Source organism: Phascolarctos cinereus, unplaced genomic scaffold, assembly GCF_003287225.1.
Source record: "Phascolarctos cinereus isolate Bilbo 61053 unplaced genomic scaffold, phaCin_HiC Scaffold_9;HRSCAF=440, whole genome shotgun sequence".
Classification (NCBI taxonomy): Eukaryota; Metazoa; Chordata; class Mammalia; order Diprotodontia; family Phascolarctidae; genus Phascolarctos; species Phascolarctos cinereus.
Genome location: NW_027556402.1, coordinates 22,442,201 through 22,463,830, shown reverse-complemented (window position 1 = coordinate 22,463,830; position 21,630 = coordinate 22,442,201). Strand labels below are relative to the sequence as shown.

At 43.3% G+C, this 21,630-nt stretch overlaps 1 protein-coding gene across 2 annotated transcripts in view; it reads right to left on the bottom strand.

The window, feature by feature from the left end:
* The window catches only part of MRPL1 (mitochondrial ribosomal protein L1), a 50,623-nt gene extending 29,591 nt beyond the window's left edge, over window positions 1–21,032 (bottom strand). Inside the window, exons 1-3 of one of the 2 annotated variants that reach the window (XM_020988372.2) lie at window positions 20,867–21,032; window positions 15,707–15,803; window positions 3,583–3,844 (exon numbers count right to left, since the gene is read on the bottom strand). In XM_020988372.2, coding sequence (XP_020844031.1) covers window positions 3,583–3,844; window positions 15,707–15,803; window positions 20,867–20,897 — 390 coding nt within the window. In that variant the 5' untranslated portion in view covers window positions 20,898–21,032. The remainder of the gene's footprint in view (window positions 1–3,582; window positions 3,845–15,706; window positions 15,804–20,866) is intronic. The other variant, XM_020988374.2, reaches the window with a different exon arrangement.
* Window positions 21,033–21,630: the final 598 nt, after the last annotated feature.

The window sequence follows — 21,630 nt, the reverse complement described above, 5'->3', positions numbered from 1 at the left end:
TAAATTCTGCCTTTATAAAAGATGCATATCAAACAATTTGCAAATAATGATAAACCGTGTGATCCTCTTCACTGTAAATTCCACGTAGCTAAATGATCCTCACACAACACTTTTGTTGCCTTTTTCTACTTGTATCCATAGCCAACCTATGGTTTCAATTCAATCAGGATTTCACAAATGAGCTAGACGCCAGTCTGCAAACTCTTTTCCCAATAAACGTATTTTTATTAAATCTAATGTTATCTAATATTAACCTCTTTCTCATCTTTACGCAGTCTATATTCATGAAACTGAAGTCTCTTTCTGCATCAGCACTGCAACTGTGCTACCTTTCTTAGCTTTGTGCTTGGCTGCAGGGGCAGGAACCTTGTTTGAGTCTACATTATTACCTAGAAAATCCTGAAAACTGCTTCAATCAATTTCACTTAAATAAAAATTTTTATAGCTGTGTGGCCCCAGGCAAGTCACTTAACCCTGACTGCGTCACCAAAAAGCAAAAAAAAATAAAAAATAAATTTTTACTTAATATTTTTTTCACTAGCTACCCATGGTGAAGTCAATTCTTCATAAGGCTAAAGAGATAGTTCTAATCAATCAAAATAATTAAAATACTCTCACTGCTTCTATCTGATAAAAGACATGAGTTCATGTGATGAATTATATTTTCTAGTATCATATTTCTAGGAAAAACATTAAATTTAGTATTTTTATTAAATGGAATGCCTTTAAATTTAACTGGCAACCAAATCTTTAATTTCAGCTTCATGTTTTCCAGTACCAACCTTTAAATTTTCCAAAGCTCTTATTTTTTATACTTTCCGAACATTAATTGATCTTGACTGTAATGTGATTGAAAGTAAAATCAGAAGATCAAGATCTTGAAGATCAAGAATGCAAGAAATTAATGCTAACTAATCTCTTCAGAAAAACAGAATGAGAAGACTGGGGAAAATGCATATAAAATACAGAATATGTAGACAAGTAGCAGCTCATAAACTACATGCTGCCTATTTCAGTCCCAGTACTCAACCGAATTTTAATAATTTCAATGTCTTTAATAATAATCTAACAATAGCTTGTTAAATTGGTGACAAATAGAACAAAATGTACCTAGAAATATTTTTAAATTTAATTTAAATAAAATTTAAATAATTAAATTATTAACCTGTTTTATTTCAGCTACTGAACCACCTAGTGATCACCACAGTTTGTCGGGGTTTTTTTTTGGGGGGGGGAGATTAGTCATGTCTGACTCTTCATGACCCCATTTGGGGTTTTCCTGACAAAGATACTGGAGTGGTTTTGTCATTTCCTTCTCCAACTCATTTTACAGATGAGGAAACTGAGGTAAACCGGGTTAAGTAACTTGCCCAGAGTCACACAGCTAGAAGTGTCTGAGGCCACATTTAAACTCAGGTCTTTAAGACTCCAGGCCCAGCACTTTACTGAGCCACCTAATGTTCTTAACAATTTCATTAACAAAAGCTTAACAAAGCTACTCCAGACTTTCTACCCAGCGCTTTTTAGAACCATCAGAACAAAACAGAATAAAGTTTGCTTTCAAATATTCACTGTTAAAGCCATAATCATTTAAAGTAGACAATAATGTACTGAAAGTACACTTTGTTGTGTTTGACACTAACTCTTCTAAAGCAAGAAATATCATTACCAGCGCAGACGCTGACTGGACTATGCAACGTCTTGAGTTTAACAACTGATCCCATAAGCCAGGACAAACCAGCTCCAGTATACCACTGGGAGAGGGGATGGGATGAAGTACAATAAAGTGGGGTTGGCCTTAACAAGGACAGCGTGGGGGATGATTTCAAGAGATTCTGAAATGAAGCAAATGGAAAAAGGAGCTCACATCAAATGACTTCATTTTTCTCAGCAGAGTAAGGGGCGATATCCTCAGCTGAGAAGGGGAAGGAGGAGGTATGGGAAGGTTAAAGGGGGAAGACGTTTGAAGCAGCTTCTGTGGGGAAGCGAGATAGGAAACCAAACGGCCTTGCTGCAATGAGGGCCCCATTAAAGTTGGCTAACACAAATTTAATACATATCCATAGCACAGTTGCGAGCTTCTTTCTAGCTTCCTAGACCTTGTGAATACAAATACAGGAGGCAGCCCTGTAGGAGCCACATAAGATTGAGGTTTGGCGAGAGAGGAGTGGGAAAGGGACAAGGAGGTAAGGGATTCAAATATAGAGAACAGTGCAGCCTAACTTAGTTCAGGACTCGAGAGTGAAGTCAGAGGAGAGAGAATGTCTAGAGAGAGTACTGAGGGATGGAGGGAATGGACATCTCAATAAGGGTGAAAAATAGTTTTAGGAAGTATAAAGCACAAGGAGAGGTGAATTTCTTTTTTTTTTCAGGCAACTGAGGTTAAGTGATTTGCCCAGGGTCCCACAGCTAGTAAGTGCCAAGTGTTTGCTCTTTGGTTGAATTTGAACTCAGGTCCTCCTAACTCCAGGGCTGGTGCTCTATCCACTGAGCCACCTAGCTGACCCCGAGAAATGAATTTCTAATGAACGAAGTGGAACCCTTGTGGGTCAGTCAGATACGGTGTATGAGGGGCCAAAGGGAAGTGGTGCAGAAGGATTTAAGGAAGCTGAAGGAATTGAGAGGGAGTTTGAAAGTGCATAACGTGAAGACTGAAGTTCCCTAGTATAAAGACAAGAGATGATGAGGAGAGGAAGATGATGAACCAGGGCCTGTCTTGAGAAAGAAGGTAGGATGATCTAGGGGCTCCATACACTACAGCCACCACGGCTTAGACTGGGTGGACATTTTGAATTCAAAGGAGGAAAGATTTCTGAGTGATCAAGGTAAAGGGACAGTGTGGAAGTAGGAGTAGGAAGGAAATGTCTTCCAACTCTTCCCCTCATCCCCCCAGGACCAAGGTGGAAGGGAGCGTAAGAAAAAATACAGGGGCAGCTAGGCAGCACAGTGGATAAAGCACCGGCCCTGAAGTCATGAGGACCTGAGTTCAAATCCGGACTCAGACCGAACACTTGACACTTACTAGCTGTGTGACCCTGGGCAAGTCACTTAACCCCAATTGCCCAAAAAACAAAAAGAAAAACAAAAAAAAGAAGAAGAAGAAGAAGAAAATATACAGCCAGTGCTGGAGAAGATAGTTAGGAATACAGCCTCATCAATGGGAGCCAGGCTTCAGTGAAAGCTATCAGATCGAAGGAGTATGAGAGAAAGAGGACCAGGACAAGGGGAACGTGTTTATTATGGAACAGGAGCTCCAGAGAGCACAACTGGAAGGGAGTATCTAAATTAATGTTGACAGAGAAAATGACGGGCTTTGATTCTGCAAACTAATTTGTACAAACAGCATCACTGTCAGCAGTTCCAGAGTAAGTGAGGAATACTAGAACTCAGCCAGCAGAAACCATTGTTAGATAGGACTAAAATGTATACTGCCTTGTTCCTTTTATTTTCCAAAATAATATTTCCTTTTAAAAAAAAGGTTTTCCTGCTAATAAATCTCTGCTCAACATCAATAACAACGGCTTAATTACACTTTAACCTCTTTTTTGAATTTACTCAGTTATTTTAAACGACAGTCCATACCTTCTTCTTCTGCAGTGCCATATCCAGTGTCAAATCAAGATAGACACCTTGCTTTGGGTGAGAATAGTCCAGAACTTGAAATTTTTTTAGTAAATTAATCGCTTTATCCACTTCATAAATCGGCCTTGGGAATAAGCGTTTTAAGTAGACATCATCCTCAGGCTCGCCCTCCATGTAAGTGTACGTCTTTAGCTTTTCTATATCATCCGTTTTTGCATCTGAAGTTTGTACTTTAGAGCCTTTTTTCTTCTTTTTTGCAGGCCTATGGGGAAAAATATACATTGAAGATTAACTATCACAATATGGATTCCAAAAGAGCTAGAAAGAAAAGCATAAAAATGCATGACAGGAAAGGGAACGATAAAAAAGCTGGACAGAAGACTACAAGTTTTGAGACTACCCAACAATTCACAAAAAAAACACATTTTTAAGACAGTAAAATTTTCCCAAAATGCAACTGTCTTCTGGATAGCTGCTCTACAATTGAAATTTACATGAGATACATTATGTAATTTTTATTCTGAGAAGACTCAAAGTCAAATCCAGTCAGAAATTCCATATTCTACATACCTTTATCACTCAATAAACATCTGTCATCACTGCTAGTGTTCGTCCTATAAAATAAGCAATTCAACAGCAGCGCTAAAAATAGACTGTTACACTGATGCTCATTTCTAATTGTTTGCTGGTGCCCTTTGGATGGGGAACAGAACATGTCTAAGCAAAGTGCCCAAGTAGAGGAGACAAAGTACCTTCTGTACCTATCTTGTTTGCTCCAAAATATTTAAACGTGCAACCTGGGAAAACATACTTTTTTTTAAAATTTTTTTGGGCTAGGCAATGGGGTTAAGTGACTTGCCCAGGGTCACACAGCTAGTAAGTGTTATGTGTCTGAGGCTGGATTTGAACTCAGATCCTCCTGACTCCAGGGCCGGTGCTCCATCCACTGCGCCACCTCGCTGCCCCCATTCTTTCATGTTTAAGTCAGTACAGGAATAACGGGGTTAACAGAAAACAGGCCCTAAAGAACTTGTGCTTCAACAATTATCTATCCCAGGGGTGGGGAACCCTGAGGCCTGGAGGCCACATGTGGCCTTCTAGGTCCTTGGGTGCAGCCTTCTGACTGAGTCCAAGTCTTACAGAACAAATCCTTTTATGAAGGGGATTTGTTCTGTGAGGTTTGGATTCAGTCAAAGGGAAGCACTTGAGGACCTGGACAGCCACAGGTGCCCTTAATGCCAGAGGTTCCCCACCCCTGATCTAGTCTGTCTAAAATAAATATTATGGGAAAATACCTTCACTTTTCTATCGTCTTTGTAAACTCTCAAGTGCTATGTAAACGTGGAAAATTGAATTGACAAAGAAGCTATTAAATTGTCATGGTAATAATCTTAAATTCATTTTGACAAGTGTTTTCCAAGTGTCTACTGTAATGTGTGAAACACTGTAGAAAGATACAAATATGAAGCTGAACACAGGCCCTGCTTTCTCAGAACGTAATATTCTAATAGGCTGATAAAGCAGCATAAAAATGATGAGTCACAATGTGATCAGTGAGAGGAGAGAGGGTGAGCAGAAAAATGATACTGAACCATTAATGATACTCAGAATCCATTCAACCCACCTCATCGTATGTCACATCTCTGACTTTTCTACAAGCCGAAGGTGTTTTAGGGATTTGTCAGAATCCTTTGGGATGCCTTGCCAAAGAACCACCAACCTGTTCCCAGGGAAGCCAAGTTTGCTTTTGGTAATCACTACTGCCTTTCTAGATGTTCATTAACCGGCTCATTAGGGATCTAGTCCAGAACTGACTGGTGCAGGAATCAGTGGCTTAGCCATCACACTGAGTTTTTTCTGCACTAGAGGACACAGTTTATCTAAGCAATGACCTAAACTCCTCAAAGGTAACTCAATGCCCTCTTATTCTCTGTGTATTTATCTTGGATATCAACTTCCTGTTGAGGACCGTTGACAGTTATCATCCTGCCCACCCCTACCCCTACACCCCAGCAGGCCTATCCCATCTTTAAGACCACCCCCAGGGGCAGCTTGGAGGCGCAGCGGATAGAGCACCAGCCTTGAAGTCAGGAGGACCTGAGTTCAAATCTGACCTCAGACCAAACACTTGACACTTACTAGCTGCGTGACCCTGGGCGAGTCACTTAACCCCAACTGCCTAGGGAAAAAAAAAAGACCACCCCAATACAGCTTTTAAAAAATTATCCAATGAAGAAAAAGGAAAAAAAATTATCCAATGGAAAATGCTATCCACGTCCAGAGAAAGAACTGATGGAGTCTGAATGCAAATCAAAGCATACTATTTTTCACTTTCTTTGTTTTTTTTCCATGTTTTTTTTTCCCTTTTCTTCTCTTTCTTCTTTTACAACATGACTAATGTGGAAATATGTTTAACATTATTGCACATGTATAACCTATATCAGATTGCTTGCCATCTTGGGGGGGGGGAGGGAGAAAAATTTGGAACTCAAAATCTTATTAAAAAAATGAATGTTGAAAATTGTCTTTATATGTAATTGGAAAAAAATAAAATGCTATTTCCATTAAAAAAAAATCCCAATCCCTTTTTGTTGTCCTTAACTTTCCTTGCCTGGCTCAGCTCATTCTGAGGTTTAATAGCCCCAACACTATTTTTACAGGACAGGCCAAGCTCTTACGATGACGAGTCCTCTGTCAGTGGGCCTTGCTTCTATCCTCTGCACAGCTTGCTTTCTTCCTAAACTGCCTGGTTAAAGCTGCCTCGTTGAGTCCTTAGTACATTCACACCACTTTCACCTCTCACTAGGAATTGTTTCCCTTTGTGTCTCCAGAATTTCATTCTTTCCTTCCCCATCCCTCCCAGGCTGATTTCACCTAAAGAAATTGAGTCCAGAGGATGCTCCCTAGCCTTCCTCTGAACCCTCTGAAATCTTCTCTTTGAGTCTGGCTTTACGTCAGACTATCCCTGGCTTTGTTCTCTATCACAAACTCTCGGAACACTGATTACTTCCCCCCAGGATTCCTATTATTTCCAACCCAAAATCCAATTCCTCCTGCTGGCGGAGCCGGCTCCATTACAGTTCCCCTTAGTGATTCCTTTACCTTCTGACGAGAAATTACCAAGGCAAGTCTCTGAATGATTAGGTGCTCCGCTTCTGGCAGACAGAACGCTAACATGTCTAGGGAAACTGAGGCCCTGTCACTCCTGTATCTCGCCACTGCGAAGGCTGGGGATCTGTTTCCCAAACTCCTTATCTATTTCTTCTTTTGGTCCAGACAGGTCTACGCTAGAGGTGTCAAAAGCACCAGACTAAAACGCAGCTGGGAAATGGTTAACAAAATAAAAATTAATACAACCTAGATGCTGCCGATTTGTCGCTTTCTAAGTCAAAATGCAGTTGCAGGGATCCTTTTCAATTTGCGTTTGAGACCACTGGTGGCTGGTCAGTAGACTCTTGATGATGAAAACATCTGGTTCTCCTTCTAATTATCATCAGTGAAAGGTTCTCCCTCAACACCTACCTCCCTCGCCAGCCCCCCCCCCGCCCTGGCTTTCCCACATTTCCTCATGAATGTAAACTTCTAAATATACAACGCTAGCCCATCCTGCTTCACCTTTCACCCATCCTGTTTCTTCTGAATCAGTCACATCCATCCAGAGTCACATTCCCTTCATGTATTTCACTCCAGGTCTCAGTGACATACGCTCACATCTGCTTCCTTACACTAGGGGTCCAAGTTCCTCTTGTTCATTGCCTAAACTTTGGAAATTTGTATACAGACATTTGAGGCGATCAATTTTACTACTGGCTCCACTCTTGAATTTTGCCTTTAATGAACCTGCTCAGAATTTCAACAGCTATCCCTTCTCTGTAGCTACTATCTACACTATATAGCTTGGTCGATATAAATTGCCAGCATTTTCTCCCTCCTCCACTTTCAGGAAAGCCTTTTTGAGTGAATTTCAAAGCACACCCGGAGCCCAAGAGCCCAGAGAATGGCAGGGCTCCCCACACCACGAGTCTTAAGCAGCTCAGCACCTACCGTTACCACTGAAGGCAGCAAACCTAGTGAATAAGACGATTCACCTTCTTTACCCCAACCAGGAATAAGCAGTTAAACCCAAGAGCGCTAATAACAGCATAGTCCCCAAATACCCTGTCCAGAGAAGCAACCCTTGTGGAGGTATGGCCTGGGACTGCTGAAGATGCTGAAGTCACAGCTACTGAAGATACAGAAGAGAAAGTTCTAGCCAACAAAATCCTGAGCATTTTCTTAAGATTCAACATCAGGAATGGATGTGCTGTTACCAGTGAAAATTATATTAAATAAAATATTTAATTTTTTAATAGTACTGACATGTCCTACGGAGGGTTGTCTCCCCTATTAGAATGGAAACTCCCTGAAAGCAGGGGCTGTTCTGACCTTCTATTTTCGTCCTCAGTGAATAGCTTAAGCGCTCCGTACACAATACTAATAAACGCTTCTTCATTTATTCATCCCATCATCTTTATTTACAAGAATGGCTCAGTCGATAGAACACTGGGCCAGGAGTCAAGCAGACCTGAGTTTAAATGTGGCCTCAGACACTTACTAGCTGTATGACCCTGGGCAAGTCACTTAACCCTGTCTGCCTTAGTTTTCCTCATGTGTAAAATAGGGATGATAATAACCTCTACCTCACAGGGTTGTTGTGAGGATCAAATGAGATATGTGTAAAAACACACATAGTAGGCACTATATAAATGCTTATTCCCTTCCCCTCTTCCCTCATATATATTCCCCTCCCAAATCCTATATCCAAAGATTTTTCTCTTATACTAAAAGATGAAAAAGTAAGGGAGGAGAAGTTCATCAAAACTAATATATCAACCAAGTATGACTGCACAATTTGGTGGGCAAACTGAGACAAAGTAAAATTTGACTTATACAACAAAACTTACAGCTTTTTACATCTCCAAAAATTGTGTAATATGCAATATGTACTCTTTTGCTGAAATCACTTGTTTTACACAACTTGTAATTGGGTTCAGAAATTTTTGACACATTCTTTAATCCTTCATCAGGAAAACACAATTTTATGACATTGAATATTAAATGTACTCTTGACAAACCATTCGTTTTGCTCAAATCTAGCCTTGGACAGCACACAGATTTTCCAGGGGCCGCTGAATCATGTTTATCTCCATCTCTTGAACACATTTCTTTACCTCTCATGTCAGATGGCACGACCATGGTGCAGTAGTTTATTTCCATTTGGGAATTTCTGCAATTCTGGAACGATGCTGCTTCTGAGTATACAGGCTTGAAAAGGACAGGTCCCTTATGAACAGGTTAACAGGGGTCCCAGGTCTGACGCACTCACATATGTCACCCAACCTCAGCTTGCCACTTGACTCATGACTCTTTTTAACCTGCTGAGCTCTACAGAGAACGAGTTGTGATATACTGTGATAAATTACTTCCCATCAATAAACTTGTTGTCTCTTTTTCATTCATTAAATACTATTTGATGAACTGGAGACTCGAACAACTAGCGAAAGAAGTCATATCTGAGAGTGGGATTTAGCCTTCTGCACCATACCTTTAAAGCACAGGGATGACAGACTCCTGGCAGAGGATGGAAGTGTACCTCACTAAAGTAAGAACGACAGATAAACCTCAAGGAGGTCAAAGACTGAAAGAAAAATACCCTGCGCTCAAGCGAGAAGGACAGAGGACAGCGGAACACACCCACACCCACACCCACACCGAGCCTGGCACAGAAATACGCCATGTTTAACACGTGACCAATCAAGCAGAAGAGGAAGACTTAAGAGGGAAGATGTCATGGACAAGTCAATCGTTACAAGCAGAACAAACTTGCTGTTCCTGAAGAGAGAATTAAAACGGGGGGAGAGAAAACCAAAGAACTGGAATCCAAAGGGGTACCTGTGCCTTAGACACCTGGACAACAGCTGGACAGATGATGGCATATGAATGTAACCGATTATTGCACTATAAGAAATGACCACAGACGGTTTCAGAGAACCCTGGGTAGCACTAAGCAATGCAGAACGGAGTCAGCGAGAACAGGAGAGCAATTTAAACAAAGATAGTGACGTTCTAAAAAAACCTAACTCTGAAAGACTTGAGAACGCTAATCAACGCAATGACCAATCATAGTTCAAGGACCTATAATGAGGAATATCACCCACCTCCTAACAGAGAGGTGACAGATACAAGGTGCAAAGACATACATTCGTGGACACGGCCATTGTGAAGACTCATTTTCTCTGGCTTTGTTGTTACTAGAGTTTTGGGTATTTTTTCCTCTTGGTTTTTAATGAGAGGTAGAGGGAAGAATATCAATAAAAGCGATGTTTCCAAAGGCAAGTCAATATATCATTTTTCTTTTAATGTGAAGAAAGTCTGGAAGGCCACATGGACAAGCACATTTCAAAGTAATGTGTAGAATTTACGTACTCTTTTTCACAATATTAAACACAGATTCTCAGTTTTATATACAATCCTTTTGGTATGTATAAAGATACTCTTTTCCAATGCTTAAGCTCACAATTTTCAAAAATTTTCAAAATGTTTTCAAATAAACAAATGACATCAGGAGGAAATGGCTAAGGGCAGAACTATCATTAGATGCAATAAAAACTATAGTACAACGAAAAATTACCGGTTCATTATAATTTCCGTAGGCCTAAAGAAAGTTTACTGGAGAATCTAATAAATATGTTTATGCTTAAATGTTTCAGGCAAAGGCTACTTATTAAAGCCCCTAGCAGGAAAAGGATGCAGACTGCCCTTAAAAGACAGGACAAATTTCTAAAATGAGATCTTTTTGAAAGGGAGGAAAAAAAATGGTACCACTGAAAAAGAAAAGTGACATATACAGATTTTATACAAGCTAGATTTGCAGAAAAGGTGAGGCCTGTGTCTGAATCAATATGCTGATTTTGACTCAAGGCCCTAGCATTCTTCTACTGGAAAAATTATTTCACTCAGTGAAGGAAAAATTTTATGCCCAACTCCTTAGAAGTATTAGCTAGGTGTTCCTCATGTGAAAGGCAAAACTCATAAGATCCCTCCTCCCCCCAAGGAGTCAACCTCAAATGAGGACATCATGAAATAACACAGGACCAGCAGCGCTCTGGTTCTCAGCCTGGCAATGTAACCCAAGAAAACCAATGTTGACCAACAACCCCTGTGCACCAGGGACAGGGCGATGCCATCACTGTGCAGGCTCACTGAGGCAGGCCAGCCATCCTGGGCAGCAGTAAAAGAGAGGCAAGGGCTAGGGCTCTCCAGCAGCTTTCCCACCCTGGGGATGCCTCCCTCTGCCCTGGGGCCCATTATCCTAACTGGGGAGTCTGGAGCCTGAAACACCATTTCTTGAGGGGCCCTGGTCATGCTCACTTCACTCCCAGCTCCGGGCCTTCTCCACCTCCTCACAAATCTCCTCGTCCCTGCCCTGGCATCCTTCCCCCTCCTAACAAAGAGGATATAAACTTCTTGAGGGTAGGGACTGTCTTGTTTGCTAGTATCTGCATCCCCAGCATGGCCCACTGTTAACTTCGTAATAAATTCTCTATCTATAAATCTCCTGTGGAAAGTCAACAACTCTTTCCTTAGGACTCCAATGTCAAGAAACACATTTTATTCCATAAGATGTACGTATTCTGCTCAATGCAAAAAACTTCCTAGGCACTATTATGTGCCAGGCACTATCAGGTGATGGGGATACAAAGGCAGAAGGGAGGCAGACCCTGTTTTCATCAGGGGGAGCTAACATTCTATGGACACACGTGGGTCCACACAAGATAATACAGTGATCTAATGAGGGAAAGAGAGGATGCAGGAAAGGCCTCAGGTAGAAGAGGCACCTGCGCTGTATTATGAAGGAAGCGAGAGATTCCCAGAAGTGAGGAAAGAGAAATGCGGGAGGCAGGGAGTATCTCATGCCAAGGCAGGGAGGCAGAGAATCTATAGACAGGAAACAGCTAGCAGCAGGCCAGCTTAATCAAGAGATAAGAAGGGGAAAGTAGGTGGGATCCAGATTGTAGAGGGCTTGAAGTGTCAAGGTGAGAATTTTCTATTTTATCTTAGAACAGGAAGCCACTGAATAGCTCAGAGTAGGAGCTCGGATTGTCAAATCTTCATTTTTGGAACGAATTTGGCAACGATATGAAGGATGGATTGCAGAGGGGAGCGACCAGAAGCAAAGAGAACAAGGAGGCTACTGAAACAAAGGAAGCTGAAATAAACCCAGAGAAGCCACCAGCAGAAAGGTGATGAGCAACTCAACTAGAGCAGAGGCCGTGTGGATTGAAAGGAGATTTGAGGAAAGTTATAGACTAGAAGTGACAGACCTGGCAACTGATTGGATATGTGAGATGAAAGAGAGGGAAGGCTCAAGACTGAGTGCAAGTAGCAAAGGGGAGTGAAGAGAAGGATGGCAAAGTCATCAAGAAAAGGAGGGAGGCGAAGAGATGGCACAGCAGTCCTGTGTCAGGCACGCTGAGTATCTGAGATGCCTATGACACAGCTAGGGAGAGATGTCTAGAAGACAGGCAGCTGATAATGTGAGCCTGTAGTTAAAAAGGAAACGGACAAGTTGGGGAATCATCGACACAATGAGCGTGACCGAATCCAAGGGACTCAATGACATTCACAAGTTAGACAGATAAAGGAAAGGACCTAGGACAGAGCTTGGGGCACACCACACTTGGACAGGAGCAGGATAACGGCACAGCCAAAGAGGCTGAGAAAAACAAGTCAGCCAGGTTGGAGATTCAAGAGGGAAGAGCATGCCTAAAGACAAGGAAAAAGTGAACATCCAGTGGGTGACTGGAAGGTCAAAACCTGTAGAGGCTAAGCCAGACGAGGACTGAAAAAAGGCCAACCAATCCATAAGCATTTATTAAGCACCTATTATGTGCTAAGCACTGGGGATACAAAGAAAGGCAGAAGAGTCCCTGCTCTCAAGGAGCTTACAATCTAAGGCAGAGACAACACGCAAAGGAATGTATAAAAAAGCAAGCAGTATACAGGCTAAATAGGAAATAGTCGATCCAGGTAAGGCACTAGACTAGAGGTGCTGGGGAAGGGGTTTACAGAAGGTGGGATTTTAGCTGGGACTTCAGGTCACTGGAATTGGTAGTTAAGAGATTGTTGACAATCTCAGAAAGAGCACAATCTGCCCAAAGCAGACTACTTGCTAATTTCCTACATCTGGCATTCAATGCCTCACCTCTGTGCCCCAGTCCCTTTAAGGTTCTCCCCCATCTCCTCCACACCTTGTACAATCTTTAGCTTCCTTCAAAGTACAGCTCAGGGGCCATCTCTGGCCTTTCCTAACCCCCTCCTCACACGTCAGTGCTCTCTGCAAACAAATGTGTGTGCGCGCGCATGAGTACACACCTGTATCTCTTATGTTTACTTCTCTGGGTATAGGTTGTACAACGTAAACTTCTTGGGGTCCAGAACACTTTCGTTCTCTGCATCCCCAATGTCTAGCATACAGATGGTGCTCAATAAATTCAGAGCTGAAAAGGACTTCAGAGATCACCACACAGGACCTCCCCCCATTACAGGGGAAGAAGCTGAAAAACCCAGAGAAGTGATGTTAACTGTTTGAAGTCGAGCAGCTTGTCAGCAGCAAAGGCGCTGGACCCAAGGTCCTAGGCCTGTGATCGTTTCACTCCATCCCACTTTGGTAAGGTCCCATGCCCTAATTACATATTCCGTAAGCTTCAAGTGCCACTTAGAAAATACAGTGGACCAACTTTAAGATCCTGGCTTAATGCCTATATTTAAGAGTGTGGCAGAGCCTAAAATGGTTGAGAAAAAGGAGGGTTTCACAGAAACGATGTGGAGACTGATGCTGTGACATGATTGTGACATTGGATTTAAGACGAAAGTGGAAAATTAACTCAAAAACACTGTGGTCCAAAGTAGTAGTATATGTCTGAAGAAGCAAAACGGTTCTAATGGGAATTATTTTGCTAAAAGAAAATTCGGCCCATCCCTTAACTCTCTATAGTGTGGCTTCCGACCTCGTAATTCAACTGAAAAGACTCTCTTCAAAATAATTTCTTTTTTAAAATGTTATGTTCATGTTTTATTCCTGTTTGATTAAAATATATATGTAATTTTTTATTTGTATAAAGCTAATAGCAGATAGTAGTAGTAGGGCGTGGCACATTATCTGCTAAGACACTATATAAACAGGCCATTTTCTCAAATTTATAATCTTAAACTATCAACCTTAACTTAGGGAGGGACTCATTAAGACACACTAAAGTACCCCACATTTGAGCTCATTCACTCCCCCTGAGCTGTATGGAAAATGGGACTTGAGTGGGGATTGGGGGAGACTTGTTTCAGCCTCCAGGAGTCTCACCCTTCATATTGAGTGAGTGCTCTACGGGACAAAAATGGTTTTCTTCCTTAGAGGGCAAAGGCTCTGGTACAGTGGAAAGAGTCAGAGACCTCGAGTTCAAATCCTACCTTTTATTTAAATTTTTTAAAAACTGTACATTCATTGATTTACCCCTCCTTTAAGCCCCTCCCTCACCTGTTGAGAAGGCAAGCAATATGATACCCATTATAATTTGAAGTTATATAAAACATATTTCCACATCAGTCATGGTGCAAAAAAGACACGCATCTGGAGATGACAAATATAAACTCTTCGGTTGGGCTGTTAAAGCCCTCATAACCGGGGCCCTCCTACCTTTCCCTTTCCTGCCTTCCACATCAATGACACTGACCTTGCTGTTCCTTGCACAAGATGCTTGTCTCCCAGCTCCATACATTTCCTCCGACTAACCCTCCGCCGCGATTCTCTCCCTCCTCATTACTACCTCCCGGCTCCCTGCCTTGCTCCACATCCCAGCTCACACCCTGCCTTCTCAAAGAAGCACTTACAGCCCCCTTAAGGCTGGTGCCTTCTCCCAAGATCGGCTCCGGCCTATCCTGCATCTCTCCTTGCTTGTGCGTCTCTCCTACCAGACCTTTTCCAGGCCTCCCTCCCCCTTTCTTTACATAGCCAGCACCTCCCAGGGTATCGAACGCTTATCAAATTGCTCAGTGAATCTGGCCGACTTGGCAACGAGGGACAGCTGCGAGTGGCCTATTCTTCCTCTCAATCACAACAGCACTTACACCCTCTATGAATATCTGTTAACATTAATGTCTAACACGGCATGTTCTAGCTATCGCCTGGTTCCTTGGGCACGCGGCCCATCACCCGTGACACTGTCATCTCTGGGGGGGGGGCAGGGACCGTCTTAGATAGCTGTGTATTCTCCGCCCTGCCTGGTGCAGCACCTCACTCATGGTAGGGGATAAGGGTCTTCAGCTCAACAAACATTATTAAGAGCATACTATGTGCCCAGCACTGTGCCAGGCAAACAGTGCCACTACTAAGGGAATTTACATTTTAGTGGAGAGAAATGAGCTGTATGTAGATAAGCTAATATGTAAGATACATGGGTAAATACAGAGGGATCTGGGGCATCAGGAAAGACCTCGGGCATCAGATGGGAGCTGAGCTAAAGATTCCCAAGACTCAGGGTGAGGAGGGTGAGGGTTCCAGCTGTCTGATGAGAAGGCAGAGCTCTGCGGAGGTAAAGTAAGTCGGCCCAGAAGGATGAGTGGGAGCCAGATGGGGAGGAGTGTTAAATGTCAGAGGAGCCAGTATTCTGTCTTAGAGGCCAGAGGGATCCATTCAAGCTTCTTAAGCAAAGGGGGTGATGTGGTGCCTCAAGAAAAGAGAGGGGAAAGAGGAGTATTTCCCACGTCTCAGGCTTCCAATTTGGAATCATGGAGACAAAATCATTTGGGTAATGTAGTTTTTAAAAGAGATATCCTCCTAAGTAGAGACCTCCCCACAGTCCAAAATGTTCCTCCAGGGGCAGCTAGGTGGCACAGTGGATAGAGCATGGGCCCTGGAATCAGGAGGACCTGAGTTCAAATGTGACCTCAGGCACCCGATACTCACTAGTTGCTTAACCCCGACTGCCTCATCCAAAAAAAAAAAAAGGTTCCCCTAACAGACAACCTCTCAGAATGGAAACCAATCAATAATCACTGAAATGAACGACTGAAGTAAAAAAAAAATACTTACTTTGCAGCAACATAATGTCTTTTGGCTGCCTGAACATTTACAAGACAAGACGCAACTGCAACCCGGGAGAAACACTGACTCTGGTACTGAAGGAAAACTGAAAAAGGAAAACAGGAGGAACTTTAACGTGCTGGGTAATCACTCTCATATTTTCAGTGTAAGAATGGATACGTGCTTTGCGAAAATCCTTCCTTTGCATAGTCCTGGGGGCACTGGATGGATTGCAATCCTTCCCAGCACTTTCTCCCGCCTGTGTGACACTCGGTCATTTCCCAGACATCCTGCACAGAAGCTCTGTCCTAGGCTCTGGAGACCAGACTCTCGGGGCACCAGTGCTCCCAGGAAGCCCAACCTTCTTTTTCCATGATGGGCTCTGCAGAGTACAATTTATGCCCTTCCCACGGGGCAGAGGAAATAGGCCTTTGAATCAATGGGCAGTCTGAGATTACAGACAACACTGTGAAACTTCCCAAATTCAGTTCCACTCAATCTCTTTCCCCTACGCAACTCCAGGCTTAGCTCATTATCCACTCTCCGTTTATCAAAGAAAAAAAGTAATGAAAGATTAATCTGACAGACTGTTGGCCCAAATGGTGTCCTAGTTCAGGCAATATATGTTTAGTATCTTATTACTATGCTCAATTACTTTAGACGGTGCAATGATACCTTTATTAAATCTTTTTATAGAGCAATTTTATATTTATTCATATACCAGGCCCATGTGGAACAGGTACGTGTGTACGTTATTATTTTAAAGTATGCAACTGCAGCAGGATTTTCAAGCAAATGATTTATCAAATACCGTACACTAATGAGTATAAAAAAAATAGGAGTTGTTTACAAAACTAAAAATATTAATGTCAAGATAACAAGAAGAAATTGCAAGGAGAGGCAAGAAGTCCTTGTCCTCAAGAAGCTCAGGGGGAAAGGGGGAAATAATATGAAAATAACTGGCACACCTTAGGTAAATACAGAGTGAACAGAAGGTCATCTCAGAGGGGAGATTAGCAACTGGGGGGCACGGGGATGGGACTGTGAGATTTGAGCTTAAATCTGAAGGAAGCCATGGAAACAGAGAGGAGGCAGAGGTAGTGGAGAGCACCGCAGAGGTGAGGCCATCAGTACAAGTGGGAGATGGGGCACCATGTTTGAGGTAACCAGGAAGCAGGACTGGAAAGGGCATGAGGGAGGGGGAGTGTAAGAAGACTGGTCAGTGAGTCAGTCAATAAACATCTGCCTACCATACACTAAACACTGCACTAAGTGCTAGGGATCTAAAAAAGGCAAAAAATATTCCCTTCTCGATGAGGAGGCCACACGCAAACAACCTGCACAAACGATATACAGGATTAATTGTAAATGATCAACAGACAGTCGGCACTAGGATTAAGGGGGATCAGGAAAGATTTCCTGTGGAAGGTGGTGGGAATTTAGCCCGGGCCTGAAGGAAGCTGGGGAAGACTGGAAAGGCAGGAACGTACGAAGGAGCCAGAATAAGATTTTTGGCCAAACAGAGGAATTTACTGGAGTGGGGCAGGGACGATGCAGTCAGACCTCTAATTTAGAAAATGGCCTTGGCAGTTAAGGAGAGGATAAACTGGAGCGGGGAAGAGGCTCAAGGCAAGGAGACCAATAAAGGGGCCTGACCTAGGGTGGTGACCATGGGAGTGGAGAAAAGGGTCATTTATAGGAGCGATGGGAAGGTGGAAACAACAGTTTCTGGTACCTGCGAGGGGAAGGGGCCAAGGATGGCATAGAATTATGACTGAGAAGAAGGTAGTTCCCTCGACAGAAACAGTAATCCTCCTCAGAAGAGGGAAGGATTTGAGGAAAGATAATGAGTCACACATGTTGAGTTTGAGATGCCTATGAAACATCCGTTATCCATACATGCTCCACTTCAATGATAAAAAAAAACCTCAGCCACTTCCTGTCTGACCATCACCTTCTATCACTGTTTCCCTGTCTTACCCTTCCTACATCAGTTCTGTGTCTCTGCTCAGACTTCGCTTTGCTCCCTTCCCAAGATTAACTTTCTAATCAACCTGTTCCACTCCATACTGTCCCCTACTCTCAAACCTCTTGCCCTGTGGTCCTTTCACCCATCCCTTGTCAAAACTCAACCTTGAATTACACCCTACATCCCCCTCCTTGGCTTCTATACATGCTGAACAGGGGGAGGAAAGCTGCCAAATTGTGCTTCTGGGTTCACACACATAACTGGATCCTACTATGTAGGGCAATCCCTTTTCTCCTCCCTCACTCCCTACAGAAGCAGTTTGAAACACTCCTTTCTTCTCCAGCCTCCCACAGACAACTGAAGCCTTCCAACGGGAGCTCCCAGCTCCCTCTTCATCTCAAAACCCTTCACTCTGCTCCTTTCCTCCAGGCTCAGATGAGGAAACACGTCTCCTTACCAAAGCCGGCCCCTCTACCAGTGTCCATGATCTACCCCCTCGATCTTCCCCCACTTCTCTCTCTAGTACCAATCTTTCCCTGGCTATGGATTCTCTCTCTATTGCCTTCAAACAAGCCTCCTCTTCTTTAAAGAAACCTTTGCTAGACCCTACCTCAAGCACTGTCCCAAGCCTCCCCCGCTTTCTTGGCCAAATTCCTAAGAAAAGTGATCTACATTTACTGCCTCCACTTACATTCCTGTCCCTCATGCCTCAACCCTTTGCACTCTGGCTTCCGATCTCATCACAACTTCAAAGCTGCCTGTTATAAATGGCCATATCTAACAGTCCTCATCCTTCTTGGCTTCTGTCTGCTGCGTGACACAGTTCATGCTCTCCTCCAGATACTCTCTCCTCTCTGGATTTTCATGGCTCCCCTTCTACCTGTCTGGACAACTCTGTCCTCTTCACTTGTTCCTTACCCAGATAATGTCCCCTGCCTGAGGGTGTACCCCAATTATCTGTCCTGGGCCCTCTCCGTAAGAGCTAGTGAGAGAGTGTAGAAAGTTTTCATTAGCTCTTTGAAGATAATTCCTGATGTATATTATATAGCCAGCCCTCATCTTTCTCCTGACCTATCTCATACCAGCAACGGCTAGCTGTGTTTTTCAAAATGGATGTTTGGGAGACATCGCAAACTTAACACATACAAAACAAAACTCATCTTTTTCCTCAGTGAAACAATGTAGTCAAGGGATGACTTTATTAACAGTGTAAAAGCACTGGTGATAATCAGTTAGCTTTAATGTTGTACATTTTAACTATCGTGGCACTGCACGTGTACACATGAAAATATTTTCTATTTTCATATACAGATGTTAACCTGAGGCACTGTTTATAAAACATTGTGCACAAAGTAATCGCTTTGCAATAATTAATATTATTTAGAGAATCAAAATCTAATGTTAATTCAAGAAGAAATAACCTACATTCAACATATTACACATACCTAACTATTGCCAGGCTTTATTTATCTGACTTTAAAAAAGGCATTTAAAATCTTAATTTTCTTTAGAGGATATTATTTTGCAAATATCATTGTTCACTGAAAGCTGAAGATTATGCTGTCTGACCAGCCTTAAAAACCTCATGTAAAAGACAGGCTTTGCCTCTTAAATTTTAACAGGAATAGTACAATCAGCCAATCTCTCTCTCTCTCTCCAGGCTTATAATAATGAAAACTCTTAGAAATACAATTCCCAAATTCTGGCTTAGAAAGACGATTCAGAAGTAAGAGTGATTTGTTATAAAAGTCAAATTCCATCAACCGTAATGTTAAATAAAAGGGACAAATAATTAGGCTATCCTGAGCATCCACAGAGAGCACAGTATTACTTCAATAGATTTTAATCCTATTTAAGCTGTCCGTTTGCTGTCCTTCAGAGGTAAAACGAAGTTCGAACCATACAGTCTGTGGTAACATCAGCAACTTCGAGTTCCTGTCCGTCAGTAACTCCCAATTCTCTTAACGTCCTAGAAAGACGCGGCCTGCTTGGCCTCGTTCATTCTCCGGTAGAAGTTATGCTCCTAAGGAAAGCGTTCTGTTCTCCCCAATAATGGAGCCGTGACGCTGGAGACTTCATCTGTAATGAGGCACTAGTAATCAGAAGGTCCAACGCCTCTTGCGGTATTTCGGACACTGGCTGCGAGCTGGACGTGTCCAGCCCATCATTAACAAACAAGTAATTGGGGGCAGCTAGGTGGTGCAGTGGATGGAGCCCTGGCCTTGGAGTCAGGAGAACCTGAGTTCAAATTCGGCCCTTGACACTTACTAGCTGTGTGACCCTGGGCAAGTCACTTAACCCCAACTGCCTAAAAGCAAAAAAAAAAAAAAAAGAGCTCAAGCAACATTTGTTAGCCCACAAACGTCCAATGAGGTAGGAGCTATTATTTACATAAAGAAGAAACAGAAGCTGAAGGACTTGCCCCAAGTCACAGAACTAAGGCAAGATCTGAACTCCCCCATTACACTGTAAGCTCCTCCAGGGCAGGGGCTGATTTTTGCCTTTTTTTTTTTAATGCCCAGAGCATTAATTTTTTTAAAATTAAATTAAATCGAAATTTTAAAAATGTACCAGTGGCTGGTACACAGTAGGCGCTTAATAAATGCTGAATGAATTGACTTGATCTCAGGCCCTTCTCTGTCCGGGCCCACAGGGCCATACACTGTACTTTCACTCAGCTAAGGTGTCATCAAGGTCAGAATGAACACGGGCTCTGTAACGACACATGCGCAGTCTGTCAGTTAACGAGCATTTATTAGGCACCTACTGTATGGCAGGCACCGTGCCAGGCGCTGGGGAGACAAAAAGGCAAAAGGCAGTCCTGCCCTCGGGAAGCTTACAATCTAACGGGGGAGGGGCGGGGAACACGCAAGTCGTACACAGGATAAACAGGAAGTAATTAAGAGAGGGAATGGGAAAGCTTTCCACACAAGGTGGGGTTTGGTGGAGAGGTGCAGGAAGGCCGCAAAGGACGGGAGGCACCCGGGCCATGAAGGCCTTGGGTTTGACGCTGGGGGCAATGGGGAGCCACGGGAGGTTGTTGAGCAGGGGACTGAGGGGTGACGCGATCGGACTCGCGCTTTACGAGGATCACCTGACCGGAGAATGAAGAGACTACAGGCTATTACGGCAGTTCAAGGCTGAGGTGACCAGCGCCTGCCCGGAGACCACGAGAAGCCGGCTCTCCCGCCCTGCCTTACCTCTCCCGAAGCAGCTCATGGCCGCCGCCATCTTGACCGACACGCGCTGCGCCAGGCCAAAATCAGTCCCCGCTTCCACTAGGGCGTGAGGATGAAAAGTTCCGGCTAGAGGGAGGCCGAGGGCGGGGGCCGAAAACAGAGGTGGACCAAGTAGGAACGGCGAAGAGACTCACCCCGCCCCTTCCGGGGTGGTGACACTCTCTGTCTTCCCCCTTGGCTACACCCCTTCAGGCTCCGCTTTCCGGGTCGCCAGCCACTGAAGAGCAAGCGACTGGAAAACGGAAGCGCGCCGGAAGCGTCAGAGCGTCTGGCCACGTGTGGAGTTCGAGCCAATGGGCGGTCTCCAAAAGAACACGTGGTCGGGAGCAGGTCGCGTCCCTCCTCCCGCTATAACCTAGCCCTGGGGTGTTTGCGTCGTTGTTGCTTAGAGCCCTTCAGCTCCTGTGGTCATTTGAGCCTTCCCTCCTCCAACCAACAATCGATCATTTAAACACTTATCAAGCAGTTATTCTCTGCCCTGTTTTTTTGTTTTTGTCTTGTGCAGAACAGAAAAAGTGGAACAGCTCCTGCCTTCATTTCATTCCATTTGGCAAAGCCAATGTGTACAAATTGATTTCTGTGATTCTAAACAAAATAAGATAAACAAATAAAACAAATGAATAAGATTCTGGTTGCTCACCAATACGAACGCCTGAATTATTGTTTGATTAAGAAATAATTTCTAGATTATAAGCAAATAAAATGAGAATTTAGTTACTAACTAT